This window comes from Durio zibethinus, chromosome 1 (assembly GCF_047325235.1).
Source record: "Durio zibethinus cultivar Kanyao isolate XHJ-2024 chromosome 1, ASM4732523v1, whole genome shotgun sequence".
In the NCBI taxonomy this organism is placed as follows: domain Eukaryota; kingdom Viridiplantae; phylum Streptophyta; class Magnoliopsida; order Malvales; family Malvaceae; genus Durio; species Durio zibethinus.
Genome location: NC_143162.1, coordinates 1,494,524 through 1,509,362, shown reverse-complemented (window position 1 = coordinate 1,509,362; position 14,839 = coordinate 1,494,524). Strand labels below are relative to the sequence as shown.

Below are 14,839 nucleotides of genomic sequence, written 5' to 3'. Positions count from 1 at the left end.
AGATTATTAACCAAAGAGAATAAGATTCAGGATGCAGGATTTTGTTACAATTTTTTTTTTTTTTTTATGGATTGTCACCATTTTTTAAAGAGTATTTAAAAGAATACGGGACAAAGAAAATTGTTTGGGGAAGTGAGGAGGACCGAGGGTTTATTATCTCATAAGCAGTGAATTCACTGCTACCAATGAACTGCACAAAAATTATAGGTACAACTTCACATGAATTATACTACAAAATTTTCTCATTTTAGATCCCATTTCTCACATAACATTTTGTTGACCTCATATGCAATATTGTATAATCCCCACAATCGAAACCGGACAATATCCTTGATCTGTTTCACAATCTGCTCCCTGCGCATTCCACATTGTTAAATTGCCTTTGATTCCTTTCCTACCAAGCAACTCTAAGTAGGATAGATATGAGCGATTTCCCTTTGAGTTTCTCTACTGCCCACTTAAACTCATTTTCCCAGCTAACTACCTCCCTACTCAGATTACAAAGTTGCAAAACCTGCTTCCTTGCAGCCTTTGAATAACTGCATCTAAAGAAAATATGGTTCCTACTTTGACTTGCAAGAAAATATACTGCTACTATAAATAGTAACTAGTACCATTCAAAGTTGCATTTCTTTTCCGTTGAGATAGAATCGGACAAAGGTAGGCGAAGGAGTCGTTCTTCCTAGCCAGAAACTTCTTAACAATCTTCTTACGTAGCCAGTTTGATCTGGTTTCCACGTCTTAATTACGTAAACATTTTTTTGTATATTACCAAAGTCCCTATAATTAGTGTAACTCAACTTCTTTTTTTTCTGGCCGTCTTTTACAGTTCGATTTCGTTGTCAAAAAAGTTTGAATCTCATGCATGCAAAATTAATGACATTGTATCGTGAATATTAGCCAGAGGGTGTAGGCCTTTGTTTCTCCTTTTCATTTGTCTTTGTTAGCCAAGTTGTTTGTGCTTGGTTCAAAAATGGCTACCAACAATGCAACCGGTGCCCATGTTTGCCCTGCACCAATGAAGGCAACGTCCAATGGAGCTTTCCAGAATGAAAATCCACTCGATTTCTCTCTTCCATTGCTCATTGTTCAGATAATTTTAGTGGTTGGTTTTACCAGAATCCTTGCTTTCATTCTTCGACCTTTAAGGCAACCTAGAGTCATTGCAGAGATTATTGTAAGTTCTAGATTAATCTGCATATATGTTTCCCTATTTCCATCTTCATTTCAGCCTTTTGTTTCTTTATTCTGAAGATTAAGATGAGCAATTTCTAACTCTATTGTTTAAGCAAATCACCAGGGAGGGATTTTGCTTGGTCCTTCTGCCTTGGGAAGAAACGAGATGTTTTTGAACACTATTTTCCCAAAAAGAGGCATGACCGTGTTGGACACCCTAGCCAGCATTGGCCTGCTCTACTTCTTGTTTTTGGTGGGTCTTGAGCTTGACATTCGAGCAATTCGTCGCACAGGCAAAAAGGCCTTAGTAATAGCCGCTGCAGGGATCACTCTTCCATTTATTCTTGGTATTGGTACATCAATTGTTCTCCGTGCTACCATCAACAAAGGAGTTAGTCATTTAGCTTTCCTTGTGTTCATGGGGGTTGCTCTCTCTATAACGGCCTTTCCTGTCCTTGCTCGTATTCTCGCCGAGCTCAAACTTCTTACAACCGATGTTGGCCGCATAGCAATGTCTGCTGCAGCTGTCAACGATGTTGTTGCCTGGATACTTCTCGCACTTGCAATTGCACTCACGGGTTCTGACAATTCTCCCTTCGTCTCTGTATGGGTGCTGCTTTCTGGAACAGCTTTCATTTTATTTGCCATTTTCGTATTGAAACCAATACTTTCATTGATGGCTAGGCGTTCTCCTGAGGGTGAACCTGTGAAGGAGCTCTACATTTGTATTACACTATCACTAGTATTGGCGGCAGGTTTTGTCACGGATACCATTGGCATTCATGCACTCTTTGGGGCTTTTGTGGTGGGCATAACAGTACCCAAAGAGGGTCCTTTCGCCGGTGTGTTGATAGAGAAGATAGAAGATCTAGTTTCTGGGCTTTTCTTGCCTCTTTACTTTGCATCTAGTGGATTGAAAACCAATGTTGCAACTATTAAAGGAGCTCAATCATGGGGATTGCTAGTGCTTGTTATATTCAGTGCTTGTTTTGGGAAGATTGCTGGCACAGTTGGTTTATCAATGTTGTTCAAAGTACCTTTCACGGAAGCTCTGACACTTGGATTCCTTATGAACACGAAAGGCCTGGTGGAACTCATTGTCCTGAATATAGGCAAGGACCGCAAGGTATATATATTTTTTGAAATTACTATCTCTGGAATTGCTCCACAACTTTCAGGTATTTAATTGAAATTTATGCAACTAACCGTTCGCATTGTTCCATTGCAGGTGCTCAACGACCAATCTTTTGCTATCTTAGTTCTAATGGCATTATTTACTACCTTCATCACAACTCCGATTGTGATGGCTATTTACAAGCCTGCTAGAAAGGGACAGTCTTACAAGCATCGGAGGATTCAGCGCAAGGAACTTGATACAGAGCTCCGAATCCTGGCTTGTTTCCATAGTACTCGTAACATTCCTACTCTGATCAATCTGATAGAGTCATCTCGAGGGATTCAGAAAAGGGGACACCTCTGCGTATATGCTATGCATCTTATGGAACTCTCGGAACGATCATCAGCCATTTCAATGATTCACAAAGCCCGCAAAAATGGTCTACCCTTTTGGAACAAGAACCGTGAGGGTCAAGATCAAATGATCATTGCATTTGAGGCCTATCAGCAGCTAAGAAGCGTCACCATCCGCCCAATGACTGCGATCTCTGCTTTGAATAGTATCCACGAAGATATTTGCACGAGTGCAGATCGAAAGCGAGCTGCCTTTATTCTAATGCCATTCCACAAGCACCAAAGACTAGATGGAACAATGGAGTCTTTAGGACACTCATTCCATCTAGTCAACCAACGCGTCCTTCGACATGCCCCTTGCTCTGTCGGAATTCTTGTAGACCGTGGTCTGGGAGGCACCACCCAAGTTGTTGCTAGTGAAGTGTCCTACTCGGTGGTGGTGCCTTTCTTTGGGGGTAAAGATGATCGTGAAGCACTTGCGTTTGGAATGAGGATGGCTGAGCACCCTGGAATCAAGCTCACTGTCCTTAACTTTACACCCAAAGCTGGAATGTCACTAGATCCTAAAGCTTATGCTGGAGCTGATGAATCAGACATGGACAACGAAATTTTCTCTGAGTTCATTAATTTAAGCAAGAGCAATGAGTCAGTAAGACATGAACAGAAAACAATGGAAAGCAAAGAAGACATAATTGCTGCTTTGAGATCAATGAGAAACTCTAGCCTGTTTTTGGTAGGAAGAACGTCTCCAGCAATGTCATTGATGGAGAGGAGTACCGAATGTCCTGAACTAGGCCATGTTGGAAGCTATTTAGCCTCATCAGATTTCTCCACAACTTCATCCATTTTGGTGGTCCAACAATATGATCCTTCAACAAATGCCATGGAAAAACCTCTAAATGACAGCAGTGAGGTTTAAAATGCAGCAGAGCCAGGTGCTGTGTGAGGGATTGAGAGCTCCGTTTTATTTTATAGATCAATACTAATAATATCTCTTCCTCCGCGATAGCAATCACTTTTGGAAAAATAACAAGGTTACTGATGAATGATATTACAATGTAACGAATGAAGTGTAGCTTCACCCCACTGATGAATTCTGATCTTCTTGTCCGCTCAAATCTGAATTGTGCTCCAATAATGAATCATTCATATGCTAAAGGTAAAAATAGTTGATTATTTTATTAATTAAATTTAAAAGATCATGAATTAAAGCGATGCATTTTTCAAAGGTAAATGATTTTTACTAATTACAAGCCATAAGATTGGGTAGTCTTAGTTTGCATTCACTTTAGGTAAATTGTATGTTAATGTATTATAGGTGAATGTTTTATCGTTGTATTTTAATTTTATTGAATTTTATTGCTATACTTTTAATTTTGTTGATTTTTAAATTAATTAAAATTAATATAAATAACTTTGAATCTAAAATTCGAAATAAGTTAAATTTAAAATAAATCAAACTTAAAATGATTTTAATTTGAAAAAAATTCAATATTAAATCATTGAAAATTTGATGCCAAATAATAAAAACTTAAATTAACATTAAAAAAGAAATTCAATAAAAAAGCTAAGAAAAAAATTAACCAAATCCAAATTTTATCTGACTCATCCAATTGATCATTGTATAGGAACAAGATCATATTAAAATTTATGAACAAAATAAAATATTTTCGGATTTTGGAAAGAACTTTACGAGATTTCTCATTTTCGACGTCCGGTTGCAAGTGTAAAAAAGTGATGAATATTATTAAACGATTGAAATGAGATACCTATCGATGTGGGATAATTGTTTTATAGAATCCTTTTTATTTTGTTCACTTGACAGCGGCACAACACCACCACCACCGACGACAAGATAGGATCACCGGAATTCCGCCTACAACTTACTACTCTCTTTTTAAGTCCACGTGTCATCCATTCACAAGACCTCTTTGATCACCAACTCGTGACTCAATCATTTCCCGCCACCAAACCCTTCCTCGCTTCAGAAACCCTCGTTTCCTTTGCTTTAGTCTCTTCCGCTTTTACCATGAGCTTCTCATCTTTCGCTCTCGACCTCAGTCCGGTCGCCACCTCGAGATGGGGCAGTCAGGGGCCCAATCTCCACTTTCACCAGCAACAACAACACCACCGCCGTAGTTTCGTTTTCTGCTCCTTGAAGCCCGCAGCCCCCTCTTCTTTGAGCGTGGCTGAGTCAGCCGCCACTGAGTCGCTGAGTCGAATCAGGTCGCTCAGTCAGGTATCCGGCGTGTTGGGTTCTCAGTGGGGTGATGAAGGCAAAGGCAAACTTGTTGATATCTTGGCTGAGCACTTCGACATCGTCGCTCGCTGCCAGGTTCCACTGTTATGCGCGTATTTTTATACCCATTTTATTTTATTTTTCTTGTCTTTTCGTTTCATAAGCAAAAAGGTACCTATTGAATACTATAGAACAAACTGTTTTAAAAAAATTAAAAATATAATCTTGTTTGGGGAAAAATGTATATAATTGATTAAAGTTGATTTCTTTATTAGTGTGATTATTTTCAATTTGATGCATAGGAAATGGGAAATTTTTAGTGGTATTATTTGCAATTTGATGCATACGAAAATTGCTTGCAAAATGAGGTTGAAAGTCAAGCTCCATTGAAAATTGACTACCAAAGGTAGCATAAATAGTTTTACACCTGTTAGCGTATCCCAGGTTTCTTTTTGGATTTAGGAGACCTTAAATCTGAAATCGTGGTAGCAAACACGAGTCTTTTGAACAGAATTAGCAAGGGCTTACACTTTCAAGTTTCAACCTGATGGTTCTTTAGTAGAAGTACAAGTGGTAAGATTGTACCCTTTCATTTCACAGTTTGTTGTTAGTATTTGATTTTATGATTGGTGATTTGTGTATGGGAGAGTGTTTATGATGTCAGTGTACCTAATGTTAAGTTATGGAAATGTGATTAACCCACAACTCCAATTAATATACATTTGGAATGTAATTCTAATTTAAAGTTTCTTTGTCTTAGACTGGACCTTTAAGTTGTCTCTTAAGGTATTATGACCCTCTTACTTCATACTGCTGGTAATTTTAGGAACTTTTACAGATCATAAGTGACATGATATGACTTAGCCTTGCATGTGTGTTAGATTCTTTGTATCATAATAGGGTCTATCTACATCTTCTTTCTGAAAAACAAAAGGAAAATAAAAAATGTTGGATATTTATAACAAACTATTCTATGTGCACCACTACTGCTACAACATAAGCACATACAGAAATGTGTTATTTAGATAAAACGCAACTACATTATATAATGATAATTTAATAATTTAGTTAGCCAGCTTGAATTTCTGGTTATAAGAGTTTAATTGGCCAGCTTGAATTTCTGGTTTCTAATTAGTTACTGCAAGTAGCATCCTTCTTATATTGGGCATTTTTCTGATATCAGGGTGGAGCTAATGCTGGACATACCATCTATAATTCAGAGGGAAAGAAGTTTGCCCTTCACCTTGTTCCTTCCGGCATCCTTAATGAGGAGACTCTATGTGTTATTGGAAATGGAGTAGTAGTACATTTGCCAGGTCTATTCAAAGAAATTGATGGGTTGGAAGCTAATGGCGTCTCCTGCAGAGGAAGGATATTGGTATCTGACCGTGCTCACTTGCTCTTCGATTTTCATCAAGTTGTTGATGGACTTCGGGAAGCTGAGCTTTCTAAGTCATTGATTGGCACAACTAGAAGAGGAATTGGACCTTGTTATTCAAGCAAGTTGATCAGGAATGGCATTAGAGTAAGTGACTTGAGGCACATGGATACTTTCCCTCAGAAGCTTGATAGTTTATTATCAGATGCAGCTTCAAGGTTCCCAGGTTTTAATTATACCCCAGAAATGCTTAGGGACGAGGTTGAAAATTACAAGAGATATGCTGAGAAGTTAGAGCCTTTCATTGCTGATACTGTGCATGTGATGTATGAATCAATTGCACAGAAGAAGAGTATATTGGTGGAAGGTGGCCAGGCTACTATGCTAGACATTGATTTCGGTACTTATCCCTTTGTAACTTCCTCAAGCCCATCGGCTGGTGGAATCTGCACTGGGCTTGGTATAGCTCCAAGAGCTGTGGGTGATCTAATTGGAGTTGTAAGTGAATGATTTGTTTTGTTTACTTTTATTGGTTTCTTCATTAGAGAATTGATTTGGTCTATGGTTGGTGGTATGAATACTGAATTACAGGCAGACACAAAATCATATGGTTCTAAATATAGCTGTTTTTTTTTTTAATGTATCAACTATGTTTAACTTCAAACATTTTCCTCTCTTAAACTCTGTGTGCAGGTAAAAGCATATACCACAAGAGTTGGTTCTGGTCCTTTCCCGACAGAAATCCTGGGTCAAGGAGGTGACCTCCTTAGGTTTGCTGGGCAGGAGTTTGGCACAACTACCGGCCGCCCTCGTCGCTGTGGTTGGCTCGATATGGTTGCTCTTAAGTTCTGCTGTCATATTAATGGCTTTTCTTCACTAAATCTCACCAAACTGGATGTTTTGTCAGATCTCTCTGAAATTAGGTTGGGTGTTGCATATAAGCATGCTGATGGTACACCAGTGCAATCTTTCCCTGCTGATCTTCGTCTTCTTGAGCAGTTGAAGGTTAGTCAACTTCTCTAACATTATTGAAACTTATCAGATTTTTTATTTTTCTTTTTTTCACTATTACAAACGTAGCTTCTTCAGTTGTCTTATTGATATTAACATCCTACTGGAAGTCCTGAAAAGTAGGCACCATGTAAGAGAACACTATATGCTTTTTCTTCTTTGAGCCTTCCATAATAGAAGCAATGTTGATAGTTTTGCAATCTCTATTTTGGACAAAGACACCGTGAAAGGTTGCACCATATATGAAAATGATAAATATGTTGTTTTATACTGCTCAGAATGCTAAAAATGAATGCATGATGCATTAGCAATTACTAGGTCATATACATTTGGCTGCACCATCTATGAAAATGATAAATATGTTGTTTTATGCTGCCTCAGAATGCTAACCGTGAATTTTTAATGCATTAGCAATCACTAGGCCGTTCACATTTGCTATTTTCTAGCAGTTGGCAAGCACTCTTGTTAATTCATTTGCTTCCTATGTGTTTAGGTTGAATATGAAGTTTTGCCTGGATGGAAGTCTGATATTTCTTCTATCAGAAACTATTCAGATCTTCCAAAAGCTGCACGTCAATATGTTGAGAGGATAGAGGAACTTGTTGGTGTGCCTGTCCATTATATTGGTGTTGGACCTGGCCGTGACGCTCTCATTTTCAAATAATTGACAAATTTTCTTATATTATTGCTAGTTGATTTTCTTGCACTCAGGCAAAACAATACCAATAGTGCTGGGAAAATTTTAATCCCTTTATAGTGGGGAAATTTTTGAGACGAAATTAAGGAAATACATAGATTTGTTGTAATAAAATAACAAATATCTACATATATATGCAGGTTACTTGGAATTGGGGACTTGGTTTCTTTTTTTTAAAATTTTTTTGGGGAATCAAAATTTGACACATGTTCATTATTTGTGCTAAAACCAGGTTATTTACCAAAAAAATTCATGTGATTTAGAACAAAAACAAATAATCTTTCCTTTCAAAACAAATTAATCAAGGACCTTCCCAACCAACTCCATGATATGGAAGTGGACAGCCAAGCAAAAATCGTTGGAATTGTCTGGAATGTTGTATACAGCTGGTGATATATGTATTGGAAAGAGAATGAATGAACGTTACTTTCATCTGTTGGCTTTGATGTGTCATTCATGGGATAGCTTACTACCTCTATTTTGAGCAGAAGAAAATCGATACTCTTATTTTCTTGACATTTATCTTTTCTATTTTTGTTATATTTGTAAAAGTAAATGGAAAGTGACCTGATGGACGCATCCTGATGCTGGTGTCGAACAAGTAGGAACTTAGATTGCTTGACTGTTATATGGACATCAGAATTTTGATAGATTATAGTAGCCAATTAACTTTGATGGTCTTGAAAAGTCAGACGCAGCTAGATTGGTTGGATGGAGAAACCTTTAATTGTCACGAGAAGTACATGGCATGGAATGTGACAAGCCAGTGATTTGGATTCGAAAGAAGATTTTATAGATGGCACTTGAACCTCATTAACACATGGAGAAAAACAAAAAAAAAAAGTTGGCTTTTATCATTGATGACAGAAATGTCCAAAGCCTGGAACAAAATTCTTCATGCTAAAGTTTCACATTTTCAAAATAGCGAATTTGACCTACATTGCATATGCCTGCACCATTACTAGGTGCGATAACTTGGCAGATTTACTAGCTGCTGTTTTGTTTGACGCGTACTACATGACTTTATTTTCAGGTGTATCTTTTTGTCTTGATTATTTATTCGTATTGTTTTTAATCACTGATGTTCAGTTCTTACTGTTCCTTAGTTTGGTCCTGTAAATAAGCCCCCCACCAACAGAACTGTTCGATCAACTTAATTTTCTTCTACCTATCATGTTATGCTAGATGCTTTAACTTTTGGTGGTACACTCTTGCGCTGTCTAGGAATCCGCTCCTGATTTGGAAAGAAGTAGAGTTGCAGAAAAGCAAACTAGTCCAATAAAGTAAAGGTGACAGAAGACATTTTATCTGTTCCGATCAGACACATTGGTTGGAAAACAACTCTCCCACCGCTATCTGGAATAATTAGCTTCTAACCTCCTGCCACTCCAAAATATTCTTTCGCCTCTAAATACTACCATAGGCTCTCTCCTTTCACTCTCTTGTTATAAAAGTCGAAGCTATTTTCTTGTATGATCTCTTCTGCCAGCAATGGATAGAAATACTACAATTTACAGCCTTAAAACATTTCTAGAACTAGCATCAAATCTCTAGCTAGCTCAAATGCCGACTGAAAATGTATAAAAACCTACAGTGAAGCTAGGTTCTTCCAAGATTGACTGCTGCTCTTAGAAGTTCCAAATAGTAGTGGGAAAAGTTAACTCTTCTTGAGGATCATGAACTTGGAAGCTGGCCTCTGCTCCTTGGCAGTCAGCAACTCCATGCATCTCCATCATAGCATCCCAAACGAAGCTATTCTCAGCAAAGGCAGCTGATTCATCATAATCTTTTATTGAAGAATCTGTTGCTGTTAAACTTTCTATAGTATCAGCTCCTTCAAACTGCTTTTCTTCTCTCAGGATTCCCAGCTGCTGAAGGAACTCATGCAAATCAATCTGTGGTTTGTCCTCACATGCTTCCGCCATTTTATCTGATGAAATTTCAACAACCTTCTCCTTCACTTGAGGATCTTCTCCAGGGGTTTTATCATCTATAATATTCTGAATATCAGTTTTTGATTCCCATGAAGATGAGCTTGAAGAACCAAAAACCCCATTCTTCTTAAGTTCTTGGAGCCTCTGATGAATAACATGAACACTAGGTTGGGCGTTCATGTTAAGCAAACCACGAGAAGGAAACATTGAGATGAAGTTCTTGGAAGGAATCCATTTGAACTTGGGCAGTTTGTTTGGAGAATTCGAGATCGGTTGAAGGTGTGGAAGATTAAGATAAGCATCCGGGCCATACAATCTCCTCGCAGCCTCATCATAAGCCATAGCAGCTTCCTCAGCCGTGGCAAAAGAACCCAACCAGAGTCTACTTCTCTTCTTGGGTTCTCTTATTTCTGCCACCCATTTGCCCCATGTTCTCTGCCTCACTCCACGGTATTGACATGAAGCATTCTGGGGGCCACCTTTGCCTCGACTTGGACCTCTCTTCCATGGCTTCAATGGCGATTTTCTGTAACTTTCCATGGGAGTTGCAGTAGTGGAAAAGAGCAAGTTGATTGTGGAGTGAAGAGAGTGAGTCAAGAGAAGTAGGGTTGAAAGGCGCGGGATATGTAGGGAGTGGAAGCGTAGTTTAATTGGTTTAAATGTTTTCACGTTCCTTGAAAAGCTTTCAACCCCATGTGACCGTTAATGATTGTTAATTAGATAAGTTTTCAAATCCAATGGTTTATATTTTAACCATTTTGTTACCTCTTGCTGAATTATTTTCAGTGATTGCTACATGCTTTAGAACATGGAATTTCCGAAGGGAGCGTGCGTTCTTCAATCATGGATAATAATGAGTAAAAATATTAATCATACCAATAATCATATGATCCGTTGATAATATTGATAAAATGCTAAACTTTTAATTTTGATGATAAGATATTATGGACAACTTCAAGTGCAAAAAAATAGTAAATTTTTATAGATTTTTATTTATAATATTAAACAAACATAAGATTGATTCGATAATAAAAATATATATTATGGTCAATAAATCGAGTTTAAATTCTTTTTTTTACAATTAAAAAACAAAAGTAAAAGAAAACTAGACAAAATAACAAATTCCTAACAATATTATTGATTAATATAGCCAATCAACTTCAAAAATTAGAAGTCCATAAAACGTATGTCTCAAACTTTTCCAATAGATAACATTGCATTTGTTGGATTATTTACCATTTTTTGACCCATTTTGCAAGCTAAATAAAGAAGTCTGTAATGTAAAAAGGATTAAGAGAATGAAATCTAAAAAGTCTCCCTACTACTTCTACCTAAATAAACCACCTGAAAGGTTCTACATGAAATCTATGGATTTGGCACCTCAATTCAATTTTATATAATTAAAAGCCCCATTCCTATAATTCACATGTAAATGTGTGTTTTAACAAAAAATATATCTACAATAAATTGGAATTTTTTATATATGTATTAGGGTTAAGGGTTGGGGTTGCTTGAACTCGAACTCAAAGCTTTAAAATATGTCTCAAACTCTTTTTTTCAACCAACAATCTCTTGATCGTTAGTTACGATACATTGGAAACAGTAAGCAAACACACATGCATATAGCTTGTGGCAACCATGTAAACAAGAAGACATAGTTAAGCTTACCATTCATGTCTTGCTGATTGGCCTCCCAAGAAAGACAAAACGTGATGAGAATGCATTAATAGTTTTGTGGTGGTGACTACAATTTTTCTCTTTCTTTTTTAATCTCAAGTTGGTTGACTGTTTTGAGCAAGAAAATGCAGTGGACGTTGCGGTTGTTCTTGGCCTGGCAATCTCCCTCGGATTCTGTGAGGATTGATTTTGTATTTTCTAGTGTTGCTCATCCCACCTCACAACATTTTTCACTTTCACGAGCCATCACTGCTTCACATGTTTTCCTGCCATTCATGACCTGATTCCCGGGACTCCCTTCACTTTTTTCCCATGCTCTGCTTCCTTTCCATATTCCTAAAGCATCTCACTTGTTGAATTGGTTTTTACTATTACTCAAGTCATTTACTACTACTGCCTGCATGCATTTGTGTGTTTATATATATATATATGTGATCGAGATGGATTGTGATGATCACATAGCATGTTTTGGATAATTAATGGTTAATTACATATAAATAAATCCCATCTAAACATTCAAGTTAGCAAGTAATTAGCATACTTTATTATTTGCTTATTTTGTATCTAATTCGTGCCTGAATTCTATCGTAGTTTCTTGTAACCAAGACCTGTAATTTGTACAAGCAAAGTGGTAAGGATTAAGGTAGGATATGAGTTCATAGCACTCCGTGAAGGGGCTAAAAAAATCAAAATTTTCTTGGTGCTCTTATTTTTTACCTTCTATTTGTCTTTTGTCCTCAGTTATTTTTTTTATTTTTTACTGTCTATTTTCTATTAAAAGAAAAAATTAAAAAAAAAAAAAAGTAAAAGCATTATCCAAATTGCATCCAAATCGGCCCATAGTCATTTTATAAATTGGATAAGTTCTATGTCATTATCTTTCAAATTAAGGAGCTCTATTATCTCTTTCAAATATCCTTTTTTGTTTGTTTGTGATTGTGTGGTATAGTTCAATATAGACATGGCTGGTGACAATTCATTCATAAAACATTTGGATGGATTAGTTTTAGCCTATGTTTGGTAAGTTAGGATTAATCAAAGAATAAAAAAAAATATGATTGTACAAAAGATACCAAACGTTATTTAAGTAAAAAAGAAAGCAGAAAATAAAAAGAGAATAATATATAAAAATATGGCAAAGTGATGTTGTCAAGTTCTGTACTTTTAGTTCTGGAATAAAACTGAGCAAAATCATAAATGCAATGATTTAACTGTATTTGCTGTCCTCAAACCCTAACAATCTGGTAAGTTCCAAAACAGTCGATAAGTGAAGATGCCAAATGCAATGTTCTCAACAATCAATCCTTGAATTTCTCCAGCAAATTCCTCTGCTCAACATTAGGGCTTCCAGCAAGTTGTGTATGGCTGAAACTTTTACAACCCAAATGTCCTAATGAAGTGATTTACCCAATGATGAACTAATCATGTTGAAAGCTTACAGCATCAGAAATTTGCAGTACCAAAGAGGCGAAATGGCAAATGAGTTCATGTTGGATTTTTGCGGTTTGCCTCCCTCTACTATTTTTAAATACATTTAACCATTTTTTGTTCATATTTACTTACGATTATCATTATAGGTGTACTCAATAGGGTAATGAAAATGTACAATAATCACCAATCAACCTTGAATTTGTCCAGAAAAGCCAAAAAAAAAAACAGAAGCCAAAAGGACAAAGAAAAACGATTTTTTTTCTGACAAGAAGAAACAAAGATAGATTAATTGGTGTATGTTTCTTCCTTCCATAGCCAGAATTAATGAAACAAATTACTAACAATAATAAAAACAATCCCTGATAAAACATACTCACTAGTAATTAAATTAACCCACAAAAAAAAAAAAAAAACAAATATTTGTTTCCTTCATGAATCATGAGCACAGCAATAGAAAATACAGAACCCCAATAAAAAAGACAACAAATTTATCAGAAAATTTTGGGTTTTTAAGAGAAGCCCAATATGACAAATGTTAAATAATCACAGGTTATTTCAACACATTCAGGTATACCATCTCCAAAAACATCCCAATTTCACAACAAGAAGGAAAATTAAAAAAAAAAAAGTACAAAGAAAAGAAAAAAAAAGAACTAAAAAGGAAAAAAAAAATTTAAAAAGAAGAAATCTACCTAGACAAGTGAAAAATGGAGCCGAAGATACGAGAAAACCCGAGGCGGATACGAGGATAAGCCCTGAGTGTGTACAAGGTTGTCTGTCGGAGCATATCTTCGATTGTCTCGACGAATAGATTCAGGCTTCGAATCGGCGGCACGTAGAGGGTCAATGGCACCGCCGAGAAAGCCACCGCGAAAAACAGTTGCAGCATTTGCTCTGCTTTTTCTTGATTGGTTTGTTTGACCCGAAATCTAATTCTCTTAAATTTTTGTTTTGTTTGGGTTAAAAAAAGAAAAAGAGAGAAAATATATATAATTGAGGTGGGGAGCTTGAATGATAGTTGAATGGCGGTTGGGGCCTGGGAAATTATTTTATTTATTTTTTATTTATTTTAATGACTACGGAAATGCAATTCAATAATTTTAATATTTTATAAGTGAATGAATTAGTTAGAAAAAGCAAATTGCTAGACTTACATACATTCATTGGAGTTTAATTAATTCATCATTTGTTTATGTTTTTATCATAAAATTTTATTTTAATTTTATTTTCAATCAATTTTTAAATGAATTTTAATCAATTGTACAATTTATTTATGCTTTTTTAAATTACCAAAATTATAATAATAATAATAATTAATTTGGTCTTTTTGCTACCTTCCAAAACAAAGAATTGCTAGACAGATTACCATGTTTGTCCCATTTGATTTTGATGTGACAAAATTTGATTGGTACACCCAAAATTTAATAATAATTTTCACCCTGTTTTATTCAATAATAATAATTTAGTTTTTTTTTTTTTTTAATTACAATTACCATACTGCTCCATGATCCATATAAAGCTGTTGTATCAAATGTTTCTTTTGTTTTGGAAAAAAATTAAGCAAAACAAATCTTCACACAAATGAAACAAAATTCTAGTAGGCAATTACAGTGAAACGAAATTAAACAAAATTTTAAATTGATTATCGATAATCAATTTGATTACTCACAAATAATGTATGAATATGTATTTCTTATGAGTGGTAGAATTAATTAAAGAGGGTATATTAATTTTTTTAATAAATTATTATTTTATATATCGACGAAATTGACATACGTTCATACAAGATGTACATAAAAAATCAATTATATAATTATTAAATTAAT

At 35.8% G+C, this 14,839-nt stretch overlaps 3 protein-coding genes and 1 pseudogene across 6 annotated transcripts; 2 read left to right on the top strand and 2 right to left on the bottom strand.

The window, feature by feature from the left end:
* The first annotated feature begins 625 nt into the window (after window positions 1–625).
* On the top strand, window positions 626–3,761 carry LOC111311532 (cation/H(+) antiporter 19-like). Its single transcript, XM_022910981.2, has 3 exons — window positions 626–1,177; window positions 1,301–2,302; window positions 2,405–3,761. Exons 1-3 carry the CDS (start codon window positions 974–976, stop codon window positions 3,563–3,565), a joined length of 2,367 nt encoding a protein of 788 aa, XP_022766716.2. The 5' UTR covers window positions 626–973; the 3' UTR covers window positions 3,566–3,761.
* A 662-nt stretch (window positions 3,762–4,423) lies between these two features.
* On the top strand, window positions 4,424–8,129 carry ADSS (adenylosuccinate synthase). 2 transcript variants are annotated; one of them, XM_022910983.2, is made up of 5 exons: window positions 4,537–4,981; window positions 6,069–6,761; window positions 6,957–7,083; window positions 7,171–7,268; window positions 7,768–8,129. In XM_022910983.2, exons 1-5 carry the CDS (start codon window positions 4,676–4,678, stop codon window positions 7,936–7,938), a joined length of 1,395 nt encoding a protein of 464 aa, XP_022766718.2. In that variant the 5' UTR covers window positions 4,537–4,675; the 3' UTR covers window positions 7,939–8,129. The 2 variants fall into 2 exon arrangements, with proteins under 2 accessions (XP_022766717.2, XP_022766718.2); XM_022910982.2 differs by having other exon boundaries at window positions 4,424–4,981; window positions 6,957–7,268.
* A 1,365-nt stretch (window positions 8,130–9,494) lies between these two features.
* LOC111311534 (dehydration-responsive element-binding protein 2F pseudogene) lies at window positions 9,495–10,601 on the bottom strand (annotated as a pseudogene).
* A 2,119-nt stretch (window positions 10,602–12,720) lies between these two features.
* LOC111310902 (uncharacterized) lies at window positions 12,721–14,009 on the bottom strand. 3 transcript variants are annotated; one of them, XM_022910274.2, is made up of 2 exons: window positions 13,706–14,009; window positions 12,721–12,953 (listed from the first exon to the last, which is right to left on the bottom strand). In XM_022910274.2, the coding sequence occupies exons 1-2, from the start codon at window positions 13,900–13,902 to the stop codon at window positions 12,881–12,883; spliced, it is 270 nt and encodes an 89-aa protein (XP_022766009.1). In that variant the 5' UTR covers window positions 13,903–14,009; the 3' UTR covers window positions 12,721–12,880. The 3 variants fall into 3 exon arrangements, with proteins under 3 accessions (XP_022766009.1, XP_022766011.1, XP_089625005.1); XM_022910276.2 differs by having other exon boundaries at window positions 12,721–12,947; XM_089768879.1 differs by having other exon boundaries at window positions 12,721–13,000; window positions 13,706–14,003.
* Between the last annotated feature and the right edge of the window lie 830 nt (window positions 14,010–14,839).

What these genes read in the sequence shown, in the direction of transcription:
- LOC111310902 (XM_022910274.2), bottom strand. Translation starts at nt 13,902, where the DNA reads ATGCTGCAACTGTTTTTCGCGGTGGCTTTCTCGGCGGTGCCATTGACC. An exon ending in TCCATTTTTCACTTGTCTAG is followed by an intron (nt 12,954 to 13,705) that starts GTAGATTTCTTC and finishes GGGTTGTAAAAG; the next exon opens with TTTCAGCCATACACAACTTG.
- ADSS (XM_022910982.2), top strand. Translation starts at nt 4,676, where the DNA reads ATGAGCTTCTCATCTTTCGCTCTCGACCTCAGTCCGGTCGCCACCTCG. An exon ending in ACATCGTCGCTCGCTGCCAG is followed by an intron (nt 4,982 to 6,068) that starts GTTCCACTGTTA and finishes TTCTGATATCAG; the next exon opens with GGTGGAGCTAATGCTGGACA. An exon ending in TGGGTGATCTAATTGGAGTT is followed by an intron (nt 6,762 to 6,956) that starts GTAAGTGAATGA and finishes CTCTGTGTGCAG; the next exon opens with GTAAAAGCATATACCACAAG.
- LOC111311532 (XM_022910981.2), top strand. Translation starts at nt 974, where the DNA reads ATGGCTACCAACAATGCAACCGGTGCCCATGTTTGCCCTGCACCAATG. An exon ending in GAGTCATTGCAGAGATTATT is followed by an intron (nt 1,178 to 1,300) that starts GTAAGTTCTAGA and finishes GCAAATCACCAG; the next exon opens with GGAGGGATTTTGCTTGGTCC. An exon ending in ATATAGGCAAGGACCGCAAG is followed by an intron (nt 2,303 to 2,404) that starts GTATATATATTT and finishes GTTCCATTGCAG; the next exon opens with GTGCTCAACGACCAATCTTT.